The sequence below is a fragment of the Mobula hypostoma genome, chromosome 11, assembly GCF_963921235.1.
Source record: "Mobula hypostoma chromosome 11, sMobHyp1.1, whole genome shotgun sequence".
NCBI lineage: Eukaryota > Metazoa > Chordata > Chondrichthyes > Myliobatiformes > Myliobatidae > Mobula > Mobula hypostoma.
The window spans coordinates 83414395-83436343 of NC_086107.1; the positions used below are offsets into that span (position 1 = coordinate 83414395).

Below are 21949 nucleotides of genomic sequence, written 5' to 3' on the forward strand. Positions count from 1 at the left end.
CCTGTATAACCCAAACATTGCAGTTACAGAGAACCCCTTGCTCAGCAGTTAACGTTACGAGAAGCCATTTTAATATAACACTTCAGAGAAGCCATTTTGGTAATAAGCGATTAACAGTTAACAGTCCACCTAGTATACTGAGAGCCCTACATAAAAATTTCCCTCTCAGAGCAATGTTTGGTCCTGGAGGGAATGTTGTTCCAGAAACTCCAGCCATTGCTGCTCTGCCGTCATCCCTGCCAGTGTCCCCTTCCAATCAACTTTGGCCAGCTCCTCTCTCATACCTCTATAATTCGCTTTACTCCATTGTAATACTGATATATCTGATTTTAGATTCTCCCTCTCAAACTGCAGGGTGAATTCTATCATATTATGATCACGGCCTCCTATGGATTCCCTTACCTTGAGCTCCCTAATCAAATCTTGGGTCATTCCATAACACCCAATCCAGAAATGCTTTTCCCTTAGTGGGCTCAACCACAAGCTGCTCTAAAAAGCCACCTCACAGGCATTCCACAACTTCCTTCTCTCGGGATCCAGCACCAGCCTGATTTTTCCAATCCATGTGCATATTGAAATTTCCCATGAACATTGTACATGTCTTTTCTATCTACCTCTCCCATTGTAATTTGTAGCCCTCATCCTAGATCCTAGCTACTATCTGGAGGCCTGTTCACAACTCCCATCAGGGTCTTTTTAACTCTACCCACAAGGACCCTACCGTTTCCAATACCATGTCACTTTTTTCTGAGGATTTGATTTCATTTTTCACATCACCCCCTCTGCCTACCTGCCTACCCTGTTGCTACAATGCGTATCCTTGGATGATAAGCTCCCAGCTGTGATCTTCTTTCAGTCACGTCTCAGTGATGCCCAGAACATCATATCTGCTGATCTCTATCTGCACTACAAGATAACCTACAATGCCTTATCCTGTATACTGCGTGCATTCAGATATTCAGATATCAGTCCTCTGTTCATCACCCTTTTCAATTTTCTCCCCATGTTATCTGAAGTTAAATTCTCATACGTTTCTAAACTTTTTGTTTTTTTTTCCATTCCGGAGATTTTGTAATCTCTCCTGCACTCTCCTTCCATTTCACAATATCCTCAATTTTCCAAACTGTTGAACTTTAGTTTAAACTCACACTTCAACTCATTCCACTGACTGCAATTTTGCCCTTTCATCTGCCCATCCTTACTGACAGCCTGACTATGCACTGCATCTACTGCCCATCCTCAGCCCTATCACTCTGGGTCCCATCGCCCTGCCAAACAGCTCGAGCAAACCTGCCTGCAAGGATATTGGTCCAACTAGAGTTCAGGTCACAGACAAGAGAAAATCTGCAGATGCTGGAGATCCCAGCAACACTGAAAATGCTGGGGGAACTCAGCAGGTCAGGCAGCATCTATGGGAAAAAAGAACAGTCGACGTTTTGGGCTGAGACCCTTTGGCAGGACTGGAGAAAAAAGGATGAGGAGCAGATGAGGAGTAAGGCCTGGAAGGGGAGGAATGAAGTAAGGAGCTGGGAAGTTGATTGGTGAAAGAGATACAGGGCGGAGAAGGTGGGAGGGGGAATCTGACAGGAGAAGACAGAGGCCATGGAAGAACATGGAGGATGATATCACTTCCATTTCACACATGTCTGCTCTTACCCCATCCTTCCAACAACCTACCAGGGACAGGGTTCTTCTTGTCCTCAGCTACCACCCCACCAGCCTCCGCATTCAGCACATAATTCTCTGGAACTTCTGCCATCTCCAGCGGGATCCCACCACCAAGCACATCTTTCCCTCCCCCCACTTTCTACTTTCTGCCAAGAGGGATCACTGCCTACGTGACTCCCTGGTCCACTTGTCCTTCTCCACTGATCTCCTTCCTGGCACTTATCCTTGCAAGCGGAACAAGTGCTACACCTGCCCGTTCACCTCCTCTGTCACTACCATTCAGGGCCCCAAATACTCTTTCCAGGTGAGGTGACACTTCACCTGTGAGTCTGTTGGGGTCATATACTGTGCCTGGTGCTCCCGGTGTGGCCTCCTGTATATGGGTGAGACCTGACGTGGATTGGGAGATGCTTTGCTGGGCACCTACCAGTCCGCCAGAAGAAGCGAGATCTCCCAGTGGCCACCCATTTTAATTCCATTACCCATTCCCATTCTGATATGTCCATCCATGGCCTCCTCCACTGTTGTGATGAGGCCACACTCAGGTTGGAGGAACAGCACCTTATATTTTGTTTGGGTAGCCTCTAACCTGATGGCATGAAGGTTGATTTCTTGAACTTCCAGTAATGCCCCCACCCCCCTTTACCAGTCTCCACCCCCCTTTCCCTCTCTCAGCTTATCTCCTTGCCTGCCCATCACCTCCCTTTGGTGCTCCTCCCCCCTTTTCTTTCTTCCATGGCCTTCTGTCCTCTCCTGTCTGACTCCCCCTTCTCCAGCCCTGTATCTCTTTCACCAATCGACTTCCCAGCCCCTTACTTCATCCCTCCTCCTCCAAGTTTCACCCGTTGCCTTGTGCTTCTCTCTCCCCTCTCCCCATCTTTTAAATCTACTCCTCAGCTTTTCTCTCCAGTCCTGCTGAAGGGTTTCGGCCCGAGAGGTCCATAGACTGGAAAGGTCCATAGATGCTGCCTGTCCTGCTGAATTCCTCCGGCATTTTGTGTGTGTTCTTTAATTCAGGTGTTCAACCTCTGTCAACAAGACAAAGGAGATGGTTGTCGACTTCCAGGCTCGCACGACTAACAGCCCTCATTACGTCGGCAGCACCACAGTAGAAACTCAAGTATCTTCATTCTTCTGTGAGAGCACATCACACACAACCTCCCACAGTCCTGGAATACATCCTACACCATCAGGAAAGTTCACCAAAGCATCGCCATTCTGAGGAGGATAAAGAGAACTGGATTCTGAACATCCATACTCAGGTCATTCTACCAATGTGCAGTAGGGAACATCCCAACAAGCTGCATCATTGCACTGCGGCAGACGGGAAAGCCAACACTGCCCAACGCATCACTGGCACCGTTCTACCTGCCATTGACGCCCTCGTACAGAAAGGTGCTGGAAAAGAGTCAGCAACGTCCTGGAGGTTCACACCCACCCTGCTCATGGACTGTTTGTCCCACTCCCGTCAGGGAGGAGGCTGTGTAGATCCACGCCAGGACCACCAGACTCAAAAACAGTTACTTTCCCCAAGCAGTAACACCTCCACCCACTAACTCGACCACTACTTTATTATTTCCCTCATTTAACTTGCATACAGCCTAGTGTCACTTTACGTATTTACGTGTATAAGCTACCTAATGCATTTATATTTATTGTGTTTTTTTTATTATTGTTGTGTTCTTTATCTTACTGTGTTTTGTTTTTGTGCTGCATCTGATCCAGAGTAACGATTATTTCATTCTCCTTTACACTTGAAATGACATTAAACAACGTTGTACAATCTAGAACACACCCCTTTTGCACAAGTCATACCTTCCCCAGAAGAGATCCTAATGATCCAGAAATCTGAAACCCAGCACTGTATGCCAATTCCTCAGCCACGCACTCATCTGCCAAATCATCCACTTCTTACCTTCACTGGCACGTGGCAAAGGCAGCAATCCAGAGATTACTACCCTAGAGATCCTGCTTTTCAGGTTTCTACCGAGCTCCCTAAAATCTCTGTTCAGGATCTCCTCACCTTGTCTACTGATGTCATTGGTGCCAAAATGTACCACGATGTTTGGGGGTTTATCCTTCGTATTTAGAATGCTGCGGTTCCGATCGGAGACGCCCCTGACCCTGGCACCTGGGAGGCAACACACCATCTGGGTGTCTCTTTTACGTCCACAGAACTCGTGTCTACTGGTCTAGCTGTGGAATTCCCCAGCATCACTGCACTCGTCTGTCCCCACCCACTCCCCATCTTCTGAACCACAGTCAGACTCAGTGCCAATGACCTGGTTACTGCAGTTTCTCCCAGAAGCTCAGTTCCCCCCCGCCCCGCAGTATCCAAAATGATACATATTATTGAGGGGAAAGGGTCCTGGGGGCTGTTTGGCCTGTTTCTGTGCTGTAGTTTCTATGGTTTCTATGGGGTATTGAGGGCTTACTCTGCACTCTCTCCCTATTTCCATTCCTTCTCCTGACAGTCACCCAGCTACCTGTCTTCTGCAACGTAGACAAGACCACCGGGAGAGTATTGACCAGGTGTATCTCTGTCTGGTGTACGAATTGCAAGACATCTGACCACAAGAACCTGCAACGGATTATAGGGACGGCTGAGAGAAACATCAGGGCCTCTCACCCACCACCAACCCTGTACAAGACATTCACCTGAAGCCCTGCGTTCGCAGAGACCTCAGCAATGTCAACACCCCTCCTGTTCCTCCAACTGTCTCTCTGACTCCTACAGTCTCTCTGACCTCCTAAGTCTCTCTGACCTCCTACTGTCTCTCTGACCTCCAACAGTTTCTCTGACCTCCTCCCATCTCTCTGACCTCCTACAGTCTCTCTGACCTCCTACCGTCTCCCTGACTCCTACAGTCTCTCTGACTTCCTACAGTCTCTCTGACCTCCAACAGTCCCTCTGACCTCCTGTAGTCTCTCTGACCTCCTACAGTCCCTCTGACCTCCTACAGTCTCTCTGACCTCCTACAGTCTCTCTGACTCCTACCGTCTCTCTGATTCCAACAGTCTCCCTGACCTCCTACAGTCTCTCTGACCTGCTACAGTCTCTCTGACCTCCAACAGTCTCTCTGACCCCCTACAGTCTCTCTGATTCCAACAGTCTCTCTGACCTCCTACAGTCTCTCTGACCTCCAACAGTCTCTCTGACCCCCTACAGTCTCTCTGATTCCAACAGTCTCTCTGACCTCCTACAGTCTCTCTGACCTGCTACAGTCTCTCTGACCTCCAACAGTCTCTCTGACCTCCAACAGTCTCTCTGAACTCCAACAGTCTCTCTGACCTCCAACAGTCTCTCTGACTCCTACTGTCAGGGTTCTGCAGGATGGGAGTGAGGATTATTAGGCTAGGTAACTGCTTCTTTTCCTGGGCTGTGAGACTCCTGAACACCATGGTACCACCCAGTACACATTCTTTATGATAGCGCTGGTACCATTACCCAGTTATATATTTCAGTATATGTCATATATGCACTTTATTTCAACTTATCTATAGAGTATTTTAATTACCTGTAAAATGACTGTGTTAATATTATTTTATAAACTGTATGTGATTGCCTCTATGTTCTGTGTTTTGCAGGTTGGTCCCTGAGGAATGATGCTTTGTTTACCTGTATACACCTACATGGTTGAACGACAATACACATAAACTTAAACTACTCCCCTGTGGCTCCTAATTGTTACTCGCACATTCTCTGAGATGAGCTGAATGTCGTCGAGCCTCTGCTCTCGTTCCCTGACATGCCTCGAAGCAGTTATCGGGGAGACTGGAGTCATCCCTGTGTTCCCACGTCTCTCACATTAAGGAACTCACCACCCAACCTGGACCCGCTCTCACTGCACCAGTTGTGTAGTAACCGATGAAGAAAGAAAGAAACCTACCTCGAGCCTTTGCCTCTTCTTGGGGAGGTCCAAGAATAACCACTTTAACTCTGGCCCTCTCCAACCATAGCAGTTCTGCTTAAATGTAACTTATTTTTAATTGCCTTTGCTGTGCCTAATAAATTGCAATGACTGAAGCCTGCCATCCCTCTCTCCTCCCCTCATCCTCCCTCCCCTCATCACCTCCTTTCTTTGCCCCACCCTTCCAACCCCTCTCCCTTCTCCTTTCTACTGGTAAGTTTCTTTCTCTCCCCCACCCCACTTCCATTCTCTGCCACACCCTCCCCTCTCTTCCCCCAAACTATCTCTGACTTCTCCCCCAACACCCTCCCCGTTGCCCCTTCCCCTCTCTTCCCACTCGTCCCCCTCTACCCAGTCTCTCCTCTTCTCCTCCTGCTCCCTATGACCCCTTTCCCCGGTCCACTTCTCCCCCGCCGTTCCTCCTCCTCCTTTGCATGCTTGCTATCCTCCTGCCCCTCTTGCCTTTGCTCCCACCTTCCCACGTCCTCGATTGGCTGAGAGATGGAAGAGAAGGGGTTAAGTGATTCCAAAATCAGAACGGGTCTGGCCTTCAGATCAACCTTTGCCCCGGTAATTCCTGTTACTGTGTGTACGGGAACCCACGACAATCGATCACTCAATCCTGCACTTCCAGCGATGGAGCCCTGTCTGTGGTTCCTCACTCTCTCCCTCAGCCTCCTCCTCCACGCTGCTGATGTCACAGGTGAGGGGGTGGATCGTCGAGGACTGGGGTCCCAGACAGGAGGGCAGAGGGCACGAATACCCTTCAATCTTCTTCCTTCTCCCACCCCCACCTCTGTCTCTTCACTCTCTTCCCTGTCTCTCCCCCATCTCTCCACCTCCCATCAGTCCCAACACCCCCTCTCTCATCTCTCCCGCTCTCTGTCTTTCCATCTCCCCCATCCCTCTCTCCCTCTCCCTCTTACTCTCCCTACCCCTACACTCCCTTCCCACACCATCTCCCTCTCCACCTCCCAGCCCCCCTCCCTCTCCCCCTCCCTCTCCCCCTCCCTCTCCCCCTCCCTCTCTCCCCTCCCAATCTCCCTCTGCCACTCATTTCCCACACCATCTCCCCCTCCCATCCCCCTCTCCCTCTCCCCATCTCCCCTCCCCTTCTCCACATCTCCCCTCCACCTCTCCACATCTCCCATCCCCCTCTCCCCTTCTCCCCTTCTCCCCGTCTCCCTCTCCCCTCTCCCCCTCTCCCCTCTCCCCTTCTCCCCCTCCCCTCTCCCCCTCTCCATCTCCACCCTCCCCTTCTCCCCTCTCCCCCTCATGCCCTCACCCCCTCTCCCCTCACGCCCTCTCCCCCCTCCCCCTCTCCCCTCTCCCATCTCCCCCTCTCCCCGCTCCCCCTCTCCCCTCTCCCCTCTCTCCTTCTCCCTCTCCCCTTCTCCATCTCTCCCTCCCCTTCTCCATCTCTCCCCTCTCCCCCTCTCCCCTGCTCCCCTTCTACCCCTCTCGCTCTCCCCTCTCCCCCTCTCCCCCTCCACTCTCCCCTTCTCCCCACTCCCCTCTCCCCTCACCCCTTCTCCCCCTCTTCCCTCACCCCCTCTCCCCCTCTCCCCGCTCCCCCTCCCCTCTCCCCTCCCCCTCTTCCCCTCTCCCCTCTCCCCCTCCCCCTCTTCCCCTCTCCCCTCTCTCCTCTCCCCTCCACTCTCCCCTCATCCCCACACCCCCTCTCCCCTCTTCCCTCACCCCTCACCCCCTCTCCCCTCTCCACTCTCCCCTCTCCCCTCTGCCCCTCTCTCCCTCACCCCTTCTCCCCCTCTCACCCTCCCTTTCCCTCTACCCCTCTCCCTCACCCTCACCCTCTCCCCCGCTTTCCCTCAGCCTCACCCTCACCCTCTTCTCTCTCCCTCTGCTCCTATCCACTACTCTCCCTTTACCCCTCACCCTCATCCTCTTCCTCCCAGCTCCACCGCCCTCTCTCCCTCTTCCCTTCTCCCCTCTCCCCCTCCCCTCTACTCCTTTCCCCTCTCCCCTCTCCCCCTCTCTGTCTCCCCCCTCCCCTCACCCCCTCTCCCTTCACCCCCTCTCCCCCTCTCCCTATCCCCTTCTCCCCTCCCCTCTCCCCCTCTCCCCTTCTCCCCCTCTCCTCCTCTACCCCTCTCGCTCTCCCCTCTCCGACTCTCCCCTTCTCCACCTCTCCCCACTCCCCTCTCCGCTCTCCCCCTCTCCCCTCTCCCCTCATCCTCTCTCCCCCTCTCCTCTCTCCCCCTCTCCTCTCTCCCCTCTCCCCCTCTCCCCCTCACCCCCTCTCCCCCTCTCACCCTCCCTTTCCCTCTACCCTTCTCCCTCACCCTCATCCTCTCCCCTTCTTTCCCTCAGCCTCAGCCTCACCCTCATCCTCTTCCTCTTCCTCCTTCTCTCCCTCTCCCCTCACCCCCTCTCCCCCTCCCTCTCCCACTCTCCCCTTCTCCTTTTCCCCTCCCCTCTCCCCCTCTCCCACTCTCACCTCTCCCTCTCCCCACTCCCCCTCTCCCCACTCCCCCTCTCCCCCTCCCCTCTCCCCGTCTCCCTTCTCCCCTCTCCACTCTCCCCCTCTCCCCGCTCCTCCTCTCCTCTCTCCCCCCTCCCCGCTCCCCCTCTCCCCCTCTCCCCATCTCCCCATACCTCTCCCCTCACCTCTTCGCCCATCTCCCTCTCCTCACCCCCTCTCCCCTCTCACCCTCTCCCCTCTCCCCCTCTCCCTCTCCCCTTCTCCCCGCTCCTTCTCCCCTTCTCCCCTTCTCCCCCTCTCCCTCTCCCCTCTCCCCGTCTCCCTCTCCCCTCTCCCCGTCTCAATCCCCGTCTCCCCTCAATACCTTTCCCCTCTCCCCCTCCCCTCTCCCTGTCTCCCTCTCCCCATCTCCCTTCTCCACCTCTCCCCCCTCCCCTCACCCCTCCCTCTCCCCATCTCCTCTCTCCACCTCTCCCTCACCCTCACCCTCCCCCTCTCCCCCTCTCTCCCTCTGCTCCTTTCCACCGCTCTCTCCTTTACCCCTCACCCTCACCCTCATATTCTTCCTCCCAGTTCCCCCTCCCCACTCCCCCTCTCCCCACTCCCCCACTCCCCCCTCCCCCTCTTTCCCTCCCCTCTCCCCGTCTCCCTTCTCTCCTCTCCACTCTCCCCCTCTCCCCTCTCCCCCTCTCCCTGCTCCCCCTCTCCCCCTCTCCCCATCCCCCCTTAATTCTCCCCTCACCTCTTCGCCCATCTCCCTCTCCTCACCCCCTCTACCCTCTCCCCTCTCACCCTCTCCCCTCTCCCCCTCTCCCTCTCCCCTTCTCCCCTCTCCTTCTCCCCTTCTCCCCCTCTCCCTCTCCCCCTCTCCCCTCTCCCTCTCCCCCTCCCCTCTCCACCTCTCCCTCTCCCCCTCTCCCCCTTCCCCCTCTCCCTCTCCCCTTCTCCCCTCTCCTTCTCTCCTTCTCCCCTTCTCCCCCTCTCCCTCTCCCCTCTCCCCATCTCAATCCCCATCTCCCCTCAACACCTTTCCCCTCTCCCCCTCTCCCCCTCCCCTCTCCCCTCCCCATCTCCTTCTCCCCATCTCCCCGCTCCACCTCTCCCCCCTCCCCTCTCCCCGTCTCCCTCTCCCCATCTCCCCTCTCCACCTCTCCCTCCCCTCTCCCTCTCCCCCTCCCCTCTCCACCTCACCCTCTCCCCCTCTCCCCTCTCCCTCTCCCCCTCCCCTCTCCACCTCTCCCTCTCCCCCTCTCCCCCTTCCCCCTCTCCCTCTCCCTCAGCCTCTCCCTCACCCTCATCCTTGGCCTCATCCTCTTCGTTCCAGCTTCCCCTCCCTCTTCCCCTCTCTCCTCTCTCCTCTCCACTCTCCTCTCTCCCCCTCCCCCTCCCCATATCCCCCACCCCATCTCCCCATCCCCTCTCCCCCTCTCCCCCTCCCCCCTCCCTCTCCCTCAGCCTCTCCCTCACCCTCATCCTCTCCCCCTCTCTCCCTCTGCTCCTTTCCACTACTCTCCCTTTACCCCTCACCCTCACCCTCACCCTCACTCTTGGCCTCATCCTCTTCGTCCCAGCTTCCCCTCCCTCTTCCCCTCTTTCCTCTCCCTTCTCCCCTCTTCCCCTCTCCCCCTCCCCTCCCCATCTCCCCCACCCCATCTCCCCCATCCCCACTCCCCCTCTCCCCTCCCCTCTCCCCCTCTCCCCCTCTCCCCTCAACCCCTCTCCCCCTCTCTCACCCTCACCCTTACACTCTCCTCTCTCTCCCTCTGCTCCTTTCCACCACTCTGCCCTTTACCCCTCACCCTCACCCTCACCCTCATCCTCTTCCTCCCAGCTCCCCCTCCCTCTCCCCCTCTCCCCTCTCCCCTCTCCCTCTCCCCCTCCCTCTGCCCCCTCCCCCTCTCCTCTCTCCCTCTCCCCCTTTCCATCCCCCTTCCCCTCTCCTCCTTCCTCTCCTCCTCTCCCTCTCTCCATCTCGCCTCACTTCCTCTCCCCTTCTCCCCATCCCCCTCTCTCCCTCTGCTCCTTTCCACCACTCTGTCCTTTACCCCTCACCCTCACCCTCATCCTCTTCCTCCCAGCTCCCCCTCCCTCTCCCCCTCCCCTCTCCCTCTCCCCCTCCCTCTGCCCCCTCCCCCTCTCCCCTCTCCCTCTCCCCTTCTCCCCATCCCCCTCTCTCCCTCTGCTCCTTTCCACCACTCTGTCCTTTACCCCTCACCCTCACCCTCATCCTCTTCCTCCCAGCTCCCCCTCCCTCTCCCCCCTCCCCTCTCCCTCTCCCCCTCCCTCTGCCCCCTCCCCCTCTCCCCTCTCCCTCTCCCCCTCCCCATCCCCCTTCCCCCTTTCCCCCTTCCTCTCCTCCTCTCCCTCTCTCCATCTCACCTCACCTCCTCTCCCCTTCTCCCCATCCCCCTCTCTCCCTCTGCTCCTTTCCACTCTCCCTTTACCCCTCACCCTCACCCTCATCCTCTTCCTCCCAGCTCCCCCTCCCTCTTCCCCTCTCTCCTCTCCACTCTCCCCTCTTCCCCTCACCCCATCTCCCCCCTTCCCCTCACCCCATCTCCCCCTCCCCTCTCCCCCTCCCCTATCTTCCCCTCTCCCCTCCCCCCCTCCCCTCTCCCCCTCTTCCCTGTCCCCCTCCCCCTCTCCCCCTCTCCCCTCTCCCCTCTCCCCTCTCCCCCTCTCTCCCTCTGATCCTTTCCACCACTATCCTTTACCCCTCACCCTCACCCTTACCCTTACCCTCATCCTCTTCCTCCCAGCTCCCCTTCCTTCTCCCTTTTCCCCTCTCCCCTGTCCCCGTCCCCTTTCCCCTGTCTCCTATCTCCGTCTTTCCCTCTCTTCTCCCTCACCCTGTTACCCTCTCCCCATCTCCCCATCTCCCCCTCCTCACCTCCTCACTTTCTCATCTTCTCACCCTCCCTCTCCTTCTTCCTCCCACTTTCCCCCATCCTCCTCCCTCTCTCCCTCTCTCCCCTCCTCTCCATGCCACACCCCTTCTCCCTCACTACCATTCCTCTCTCCCTCCCCTCTCCCCGCTATAGCCCCTCTCCCTCCTGCTCTCCCAATCTTCTCGCCACACCCCCTCTCTCTCACTCCCACCCTCTCCTCCTCTCCCCTCCACCCCTCTTGCCCTCTCTTCCACTTCCCCTCTCCTCCACTTCCCCTCTCCTCCACTTCCCCTCTCCTCTCCCCCTCCCACTGCATCTCTCCCTTTACCTGTCTCCCTCTCCCCCTCCCCCAACCCTACCCTCATCCCCTCTCCCCTCCCTCTTCCCCTCCCTCTTCCCCTCTCCCCCTCCCCTCCCCCTCCCCTCCCCTTCCCTCCCCTGCCCTCTCTCTCTCCTCCTATCCCTCTCTTCCTCCTCCCATCTTCTCCCTTTGTAACCCTCCCCCTCATACCTCTCACTCTCCTATGCCCAACTTACCCGTCACTCCCTCCCATCTCATACTCTTCTCCCTCCCCATATGGGTGCATTAAGAGGAGGTGATGGGAGGAGGAGCAATGAGGAGGAGGAGGAGGGGCAGGAGGTGACAGGAGCAGAAGGAAGAGGAGGTCATAAGAAAAGGAGGGGGTGAGGGGTGGAGGAGGAGGTGGAAAATGTTAGGACTTGCTGGAGGGAAGGAAGTTGAGTCGGGAGCGGAGAAGGAGAGGATGGAGTGAGAGGGAGGAGTGAGGTAATGGATGGAGGGAGGAAACGGGAGGAGGTGCTGGAGCCTCACTGATTCCCCTCTCTCCCCCAGGAACAACCTGCGGTCCGGTGGATCCGATCTCGGGAGGGAGGTCCTCCAGTGCCTCCAGTCCCCGGCCGGGCGGAGTGTTGGAGTACCACTGTCCGGTCGGCTTCCGTCCCTTCCCTGTCGCCTGGAGGGTGTGTATGCAGTCCGGACGCTGGAGCCCTCTGCGCAATGCACAGAGGGAGAGGTCGCAGACTGCCCAGTGCCGACGTGAGTCCAAAGGGTGGGGTGGGGAGTGTTGGGTGTGACGGGGACTGATTGTAGCTGTTCAGAGGATTGTGTTCCTGTAGCACTGGTGACCACGCTACACAGCCTTGCCTGTCCCTGCGATGCGTGAGCTTCCAGTGTTCAGCCCTGTGATACGCAGGCTTATGGAGTCCGTCCCTGCCAAACGCGGGCTTATGGAGTCCGTCGCTGCAATACGGGGGCTTATGGAGTCCGTCCCAGCCATACATGGACTTACAGAGTCCATCTCTGTGATAAGCGAACTTACGGCATCGGATGTGAACCCACGACCAGGTTCCTGCACTATATGTATTTGTGCTTGTAACAGATTGATTGTGAGAATGTGCAAAGTGTCCATGTGTCGATAGATTTCGTGGTGAATTGAATGGACTGCTGTGTGCGGATAGCTCTCTCATTCTGCGCTGGCTTTTGATTCAAATGTTTCGTCTTGGAGGGCTTGGTTTGTCTCTCCCACACTGTAAGTTGTCCAGTGTGAACCATTACTAACATGACTCAGTACAGTGTTTAATCCTACTACTACGTTGTTGTTTTTGCTCCGCGGATACATAACATCTGGTGATAAAGATGGAAACAAGACTGGCCTCTCTACTCCAAGCATCTAATCCAGTTTAGACTGTTCCAGTGACAAACCAATTCATTTTGGACTGTCGCAATGACAAGCCAATCCAGTTTAGACAGTTGCAATGACAAACCAATACATTTTGGGCTGTTGCAATGGCAAAACCGACCACTGGAATTTGGCTGTAATGGAGGAAATCATCGAACTCCAAACAATTTTAACACCAGCAGCAAATTAGGGGAAGTAATGAAACTCGAATTGCTCCACGTGCACTTGGGAGAACTCAGGCACAAATACACTGGTGCCCTGCACCTCCAGAACGAGTCTGAACTGACAGTCGTTAGATGTTTTGGACAACATTTAGGGGGTGCAGGGCAATGTTTTACCGTATGCTATAAGTTCTCACATTTGCAGCAGACCCCCAACGAGAAAGGAGATGATTTAATTGCAAGACTGACCCTGGTGGTACAGGAATGCTAGTGCAAAGATATCCCCTGAGCAAATTCGATAAAGCAACACTTATCCACGAATTTATTTTCTAGAGCCCATAATAGGACATAGGAGAGCCTCCTGTCCGTAAAACATGATACGTCCTGGGACAAAGCAAGCTGCACAGCTTGCTACAGATTCAGGCAGTATTGAAGCAAGAGCCCCCTCTGCAGAACATCTCCACAGCAAAGTTCGAAATTCAAAAGTTCGAAGTAAAGTTTAATAATCAAGGTGCATGCATGTCACCATATACAACCCTGAGATTCATTTTCTTATGGGCATACCAACAAATCTTTAGCATAATAACCGTAACAGAGCCAATGACCGACCACCCAACTTGGACGTTCAACCAGTGTGCAAATGACAACAAACTGTGCAAATATAAAAAGAAGCAACAATAATAATAAATACATAAGCAATAAATAGCAGGAGCATGTGGTGAAGAGTTTTGGAAAGTAAATCCATAGGTTGCGGGAAAATTTCAATGATGGGGCAAGTGAAGTTATCCCCTTTGGTTGAAAACTGTGATGGCTGAGAGGTAATAGCTGTTCCTGAACCTGGTGGTGTGAGCTCTGAGGCTCCTGCACCTTCTTCCTGATGGCAGCAGCGAGAAGAGAGCTTGACCTGGGTCGTGATGGCCTGGGCTGAATTCACTACTCTTTGTAGGATTTTCCATATCAGGCTGTAATGCAGCTAGTCAACATACTCTCCACCACACGTCTATAGAAGTTTGTCAAAGTTCTAGATGTCATTCCAAATCTTCACAAACTCCTAAAAAGTAGAGGTGCTGCTGTTCTGTCTTCATAATTACATTTACGTGCTGAGCCTGGGACAGGTCCTTCAAAATAATAGGATCAAAAAAAAAGTCTTCCATTTCTGTCAGAAGGTAGGGCACCTCAAGAAGGTGTGCTTCGTTAAGCAATGCACCAACATAAAGCGACAGAATCCAGCCACGCAAGGAGACAACCGGAGTGAAGAAGTGTACACTATTTTCCAAACCCTTTGCATGTAACCCCAGGCCTGGCCTCCTTACCTGGTTGCACTCACGGTGGACAACTAGCCCTGAAATTTGAGCTGAATACCGGTTCAGCCATCACCTTGGAAACCAGATTATCCTTACGTCATATTCCAGAATTAAAATCGCTGAACTCGGTGTTCCGTAGCTACACTGGAGATGACGTGGACCTGCGTGGTGTCTTTACTACAGAGGTGCCTCACAAGGGAACCTGCCTGTAGACCGGGGAGGCTAATGGGCTAATTTGCTGGGCAGAAATTGGATTAAAAAGATACCATTGGTGATGTCCTGCATCGATCGTATTGGAGGAGTAGCACCATAGGGTAGTGGTCAGCACAACTCTTTACAGTACCAGAGACACGGGTTCAATTCCCACCGCTGCCCGTCAGGAACTTGTGCGTTCTCCCCCTGACTGCATGGGTTTCCGGTTTCCTCCCACAGTCCAAAGACGTACTGGTCGGTAGGTTAATTAGTCATTGTAAGTCGTCCCATGATTAGGCTAGGATTAAATTGGGGGTTGCTGGGGTGCGCAGCCTGAGGGACAGAAGGGTCTACTCCACACTGCGTGTGTCAATAAAGGAAGAAAACAATGAATTCTCTTTTACAGTGGGGTTTTCACACTGATGCTTCAGATCAGTACTGGTCTGGTTTAAGTTCAAGTTTAAGGAGACTGCCAGCTGAACTTTTACCAGGCCTGGGTGTGCGTAGAGGAACTTGATGGACTGTAGTCATCCGATCTCCCAGAGCCGACTGTCCAGGAGTGAACTTGCAGCCAGCAAGAGGACATGAAGCAGGATTACATTATGCACACCAGTCCGAGAATGTTTGGTGCCAAAGATGCACATCTTGCAGGGGAGAAAAAGCTGGCGTCTGTCATCCGGGATTGTCACGGTCAAGTAGTAGAGATTGAGCTGGCAGATGGACAAATTGTTAGGAGACGTTTGGATCATAAACGCCAGATGATCGGCAGGGTCCCAGGGAAGCTAAAAAAGATTCCTTTGCTGATGAAGCTAGTGTCCCAGCAGACGGACCAGGAGATCCGTAGATTCACAGCCCACTGCCCTCGGCATCAGCTAACAAGGAAGGCAGGGAGAGAACCTTCTTGCAGCAGCCCACAGGGGTGCACCGGCCGGTTAACCGGTACCAAATGGGATAAACATTTCATCATAAACACAGGGGTGCACTGGCCGGTTAACCGGTATCAAATGGGATAGACATTTCATCATAAACACAGGGGTGCACCAGCCGGTTAACCGGTATCAAATGGGATAGACATTTCATCATAAACACAAGAAATTCTGCAGCTACAGAAAGGGTGGGTAAGGTAGCAGGATCCTCTTTTGAGTCAGTATGGGTGGAATTCAGGAACAGGAAGGGAGCAGTTACTCTATTGGGAGTATTCTATAGGCCCCCTGCTAGCAGCAGAGATACGGAGGAGCAGATTGGGAGGCAGATTTTGGAAAGGTGCAAAAATAACAGGGTTGTTATCATGGGTGACTTTAACTTCCCTAATATTGATTGGCACCTGATTAGTTCCAAGGGTTTAGATGGGGCAGAGTTTGTTAAGTGTGTCCAGGATGGATTCCTGTCGCAGTATGTTGACAGGCCGACCAGGGGGAATGCCATACTAGATCTAGTATTAGGTAATGAACCGGGGCAGGTCACAGATGTCTCAGTGGGTGAGCATCTGGGAGACAGTGACCACCATTCGCTGGCCTTTAGCATTATCATGGAAAAGGATAGAATCAGAGAGGACAGGAAAATTTTTAATTGGGGAAGGGCAAATTATGAGGCTATAAGGCTAGAACTTGCAGGTGTGAATTGGGATGATATTTTTGCAGGAAAATGTACTATGGACACGTGGTCGATGTTTAGGGATCTCTTGCAGGACGTTAGGGATAAATTTGTCCCGTGAGGAAGATAAAGAATGGTAGGGTGAAGGAACCATGGGTGACAAGTGAAGTGGAAAATCTAGTCAGGTGGAAGAAGGCAGCATACATGAAGTTTAGAAAGCAAGGATCAGATGGGTCTATTGAGGAATATAGGGAAGCAAGAAAGGAGCTTAAGAAGGGGCTGAGAAGAGCAAGAAGGGGGCATGAGAAGGCCTTGGTGAGTAGGGTAAAGGAAAACCCCAAGGCATTCTTCAATTATGTGAAGAACAAAAGGATGACAGGAGTGAAGGTAGGACCGATTAGAGTTAAAGGTGGGAAGATGTGCCTGGAGGCTGTGGAAGTGAGTGAAGACCTCAATGAATACTTCTCTTCGGTATTCACCAATGAGAGGGAACTTGATGATGGTGAGGACAATATGAGTGAGGTTGATGTTCTGGAGCATGTTGATATTAAGGGAGAGGAGGTTTTGGAGTTATTAAAATACATTAGGACGGATAAGTCCTCGGGGCCTGACGGAATATTCCCCAGGTTGCTCCACGAGGCGAGGGAAGAGATTGCTGAGCCTCTGGCTAGGATCTTTATGTCCTCGTTGTCTACGGGAATGGTGCCGGAGGATTGGAGAGAGGCAGATGTTGTGCCCTTGTTCAAAAAAGGTAGTAGGGATAGTCCGGGTAATTATAGACCAGTGAGCGTTTCGTCTGTGGTGGGAAAGCTGTTGGAAAAGATTCTTAGAAATAGGATCTATGGGCATTTAGAGAATCATGGTCTGATCAGGAACAGTCAGCATGGCTTTGTGAAGGCAGATCATGTCTAACAAGCCTGATAGAGTTCTTTGAGGAGGTGACCAGGTATATAGATGAGGGTAATGCAGTGGATGTGATCTACATGGATATTAGTAAGGCATTTGACAAGGTTCCACATGGTAGGCATGAAGGTCAGAAGGCATGGAATCCAGGGAAGTTTGACCAGGTGGATTCAGAATTGGCTTGCCCGCAGAAGGCAGAGGGTGGTGGTGGAGGGAGTACATTCAGATTGGAGGGTTGTGACTAGTGGTGTCCCACAAGGATCTGTTCTGGGACCTCTACTTTTTGTGATTTTTATTAACGACCTGGATGTGGGGGTGGAAGGGTGGGTTGGCAAGTTTGCAGATGACCCAAAGATTGGTGGTGTTGTAGATAGTGTAGAGGATTGTCAAAAATTGCAGAGAGACATTGATAGGATGCAGAAGTGGGCTGAGAAGTGGCAGATGGAGTTCAACCTGGAGAAGTGTGAGGTGGTACACTTTGGAAGGACAAACTCCAAGGCAGAGTACAAAGTAAATGGCAGGATACTTGGTAGTGTGGAGGAGCAGAGGGATCTCAGGGTACATGTCCACAGATCCCTGAAAGTTGCCTCACAGGTAGATAGGGTAGTTAAGAAAGATTATGTGGTATTAGCTTTCATAAGTTGAGGAATAGAGTTTAAGAGTCACAGGGTAATGATGCAGCTCTATAAAACTCTGGTTAGGCCACACTTGGAGTACTGTGTCCAGTTCTGCTCACCTCACTATAGGAAGGATGTGGAAGCATTGAAAAGGGTACAGAGGAGATTTGCCAGGATGCTGCCTGGTTTAGAGAGTGTGCATTATGATCAGAGATTAAGGGAGCTAGGGCTTTACTCTTTGGAAAGAAGGAGGATGAGAGGAGACATGATAGAGGTACACAGATATTAAGAGGAATAGATAGAGTGGACAGCCAGTGCCTCTTCCCCAGGGCACTGCTGCTCAGTGCAGGAGGACATGGCTTTAAGGTAAGGGGTGGGAAGTTCAAGGGGGATATTAGAGGAAGGTTTTTTACTCAGAGAGCGGTTGGTGCATGGAATGCACTGCCTGAGTCAGTGGTGGAGGCAGATACACTAGTGAAATTTAAGAGACTACTAGACAGGTATATGGAGGAATTTAAGGTGGGGGGTTATATGGGAGGCAGGGTTTGTGGGTCGGTACAACACTGTGGGCCGAAGAGCCTGTACTGTGCTGTACTATTCTATGTTCTATAAAATCCAGAGTAACAAAATGCTGGAGGAACTCAGCAGGTCAGATGCATCAATGGAAATTAATGAACAGGGGATGTTTTGGGCTGAGACCCTTCTTCGGGGTTGGAAAGGAAGGGGGAAGATGCCAGAATAAAAAGGTTGGGGGCGGGAAGGAGGACAAGCTTGAAGGTGGCAGGTGAGGCCAGGTGAGTGGGAAAGGTAAAAGGTTGGAGAGGAGAGTGGACCATGGGTGAAGGGGAAGAAGGTGGGGCACCAGGGGGAGGTGACAGGTAGGTAAGAAGAAGAAGTAAGAGGCTAGATGGGGAATAGAAGAGGGAAGGGGGAAGGAAAATTTAATATTCATCCCATCAGATTGGAAGCTATCCAGATGGAATATGAGGTGTTGCTCTTCCACCCTGAAGGTTGCCTCATTGTGGCACGAGGAGGCCATGGATCAATATATCGGAATGGGAATGAGAATGGGAATTAAAATGGTTGGCTGTAACCTCACTTATTCCCTTCTTCTGCAGTTCCCATTGAGAGCGGGGAGCTCAGTATTTGGAAAGATGTTGGAGTCAAATGTTACGGATGAGGTTATGGAGTACTTGGTGACACAGGGCAAGAAAAGACAAAGTCAACACGGTTTCCTTCAATGAAAATCTTTCATGACAAACCCGTTGGAATTCTCTGAGGAGATTACAAGTAGGATAGATAAAGGGAATGCAGTGGAAGTTGTATATTTGGACTTTCAGAAGGCCTTTGACAAGGTGCCACACATGAGGCTGCTTACCAAGTTTATATTAAATGTTTCTAGACCCCTTATTGTTCTTTCTCTGTATAATATATAACAGGAGCCATGACTGGGTTACTTTGTTTCATGGACTCATGTCCGAGTTCCTGCATTATGTTGACCCACGACCGGGTTCCCGTGTTTCCTGGACCCACGACTGGACTACACCATTTCGTGAACGTGTGACTGGGTTCCTGTGTTTCGTGGACCCATGACTGGGCCCGTGTGTTTCCTGGACCCATGTCTGGACTCCTGTATTTTGTGGACCCACGACGGGATTCCTATGTTACGTGGACCCACAACGGAATTCCTATGTTTCGTGGACCACGATCAGGTTACTGTGTTACGCGGACCACGACTGGGTTACTGTACTACATGGACCACGACTGGGTTCCTGTGTTGCGTGGACCAGGACTGGGTTCCTGTGTTATGTGGACCACGACCGGTTACTGTGTTATGTGGACCAGGACTGGGTTACTGTGTTACGTGGACCAGGTTACTCTGATACACGGCCCTTGGCTCCCAACTGTTTTCTGGCATTACACCGACCTGGGGCTGTCTCCGTCTTGCTTCCTGCACCCCTCCCTCTCCCCCCTCGGCTAATGCTCTCTCTCCCTCGCCACTCCACAGCGTACCGGTGCGTGAGCCCAATGCTCCTACAGCACGGATACTTCCAGCCGCGCCTCCTGCAGTACCGCGTCAACCAGACGGTACAGTTTATCTGCAACCAGGGCTTTGCGCTCCTTGGCTCCCCCACTCGGACCTGCCTCGCTAATGGGCGCTGGAGCGGAAATGCTGTTATCTGCTACGCCGGAGGTGAGTCTACCCCCACCTCACACTCACGGACTGAGGTCACACTCCCTCCCCCACCCCACCCCACATCTGGCCATCTCACGGAAACAGGGAAGTCCCAGGCTTTGCTCCAGGCCTAGTTTCTTGCCTCTTTGACCCTGCTCCCAAGGGGGGTACTCATTGCTCAGGAAAGTCCCAGGCTTTGTTTGGGGCCTAGTCCCTTAACTGTTTAATCTCACCAGTAGTGGGGCTTAAGTCTCTCAAGAAAGTCCCAGGCTTTGCTTCAAAGTTTTGGAGCCTAATTCCTGCTTAGCTGAGCCTGTTCATAAATCCAGTTTGCTGCCTGGCCTGCTGAGTTCATCCAGCATTATGTGTGTGTTGAAATAGTTCCTAATAGGGCTCTATGCTCAAGAAAGTCCCAGAATTTGCTTGGGGCCTAGTCCTTGCCTGATTGATCTCACCTCCAGTGGGGCCTACTCGCTCCAAGAAAGTCGCAGGCTCAGTTTTTGCCCGAGTTCCTTGTTTCACTCACTCACATTTTAGGCACAAAGCCCTTGTTTCCTGTCACTCACTGGCTGGAAAGTCCTAGGCTTTGTTTTAGGCCTCGTGCCTCAGTATGCTTGCCCTGCATACTCCTTCTAAGGTTTGATTTTAGAAGATCCAAGCATGAGTGCAAGGCACAATCCAGGAACAGCGTAGCTTGTGAGTTATTGTTTGTGGAGTGTGCTGCATTGTGATATGCAGCTTCTGGTGAGCTTCTGATTCAGTGTAGTACGTTCCGCTGACATTGCTCGCAGTGACTTCTGACATAAGATAAGGAGGGCGGCAATCCCTCTGCACAATCCCACATGACAGCCCCACTGTTTGAGAAACCAATGACCTGTCCTGTGAGGAGGAAGACCTCAAACCCTCCAGAACCTCCATGAGAAAGTCCCAGACTCCATCTTGAGCTTAGCGGTCAAAGACCAACAGTATACTCACAAAAGTGGGCCACAAAACCCCTTACAACCCCTATAGGAAAGCCCTAGGCTCCAATTCAGACCTACTGTTAAAAAAAACGGTGATCCATCCAGTGAGGAGGGCCTCAAATGCTCTAGAACCCACAGGAAAGCTCCAGTTTACATCTCAGGCCTAGTGGTCAATTACTCAATGACACAACTGCTAATTCTTACTCTTCACAGACATCATAGAATGATCCCCTTACAAGCTCCTATAGAAAAGCCCCAGGCTTCATCTTAGGCGTGAGAAGGACACCCACATGGTTTGTTGCCTCCCGGGTGCCAGGGTCCGGGATGTCTCTGACCGGGTGCATGACATCCTGGTACGAGAGGGAAAGCAACCAGAAGTCGTGATACATGTTGGGACCAATGACATAGGCAAGAAGAGGGATGAGGTCCTGAAGTGTGAGTTTCGGGAACTAGGCAGAAGGCTGAAGAACAGGACCTCAAGGGTGGCGTTCTCAGGATTGCTACCAGTGCTACGTGCCAGTGATGGTAAGAATTGGAGGAGATGGCAGTTGAATGCGTGGCTGAGGAGTTGGTGCAGGGAGCAGGGTTTTAGATTTTTGGACCATTGGGATCTCTTTTGGGGAAGGTGGAAAATGTACAGATTGGATGGGTTGCACCTGAACTCGAGGGGGAGCAATATCCTTGCAGGTAGGTTTGCTAGCATGGTTCAGGAGGGTTTAAACTAATTTGCAAGGGGGTTGGGACCCAGAGCGATAGAGCAGTGAAAGAAGTGCATGGAGTAAAGCCAGATCTGACATATGGAGAGGCTTTGAGGAAAGAGAAGCAGAATAAAGGGTGTAAAGGTAGTAAGGTAGAAGGGCTAAAGTGCATGTACTTCAATGCAAGAAGCATCAGGAACAAAGGTGATGAACTGAGAGCTTGGATACATACATGGAATTATGATGTAGTGGCCATTACAGAGACTTGGCTGGCACCAGGGCAGGAATGGATTCTCAATATTCCTGAATTTCAGTGCTTTAAAAGGGATAGAGAGGGTGGAAAAAGGGGAGGAGGGGTGGCATTACTGGTCAGGGATACTATTACAGCTACAGAAAGGGTGGGTAATGTAGCAGGATCCTCTTTTGAGTCAGTATGGGTAGAAGTCAGGAACAGGAAGGGAGCAGTTACTCTACTGGGGGTATTCTATAGGCCCCCTGGTAGCAGCAGAGATACAGAGGAGCAGATTTTGGAAAGGTGCAAAAATAACAGGGTTGTTATCATGGGTGACTTTAACTTCCCTAATATTGATTGGCACCTGATTAGTTCCAAGGGTTTAGATGGGCAGAATTTGTTAAGTGTGTCCAGGATGGATTCCTGTCACAGTATGTGGGCAGGCTGACTAGGGGTAATGCCATACTAGATCTAGTACTAGGTAATGAACCTGGTCAGGTC

The 21949-nt window shown here is 52.5% G+C and overlaps 1 protein-coding gene across 3 annotated transcripts in view; it reads left to right on the forward strand.

Annotated features, from left to right (window-relative positions):
- Positions 1–6177: 6177 nt before the first annotated feature.
- Positions 6178–21949, forward strand: part of LOC134354333 (complement factor B-like) — a 68415-nt gene continuing 52643 nt past the window's right edge. For all 3 annotated transcript variants that reach the window (XM_063063268.1, XM_063063266.1, XM_063063267.1), the window contains exons 1-3: positions 6178–6282; positions 11764–11967; positions 19389–19574. In XM_063063268.1, coding sequence (XP_062919338.1) covers positions 6216–6282; positions 11764–11967; positions 19389–19574 — 457 coding nt within the window. In that variant the 5' untranslated portion in view covers positions 6178–6215. The remainder of the gene's footprint in view (positions 6283–11763; positions 11968–19388; positions 19575–21949) is intronic.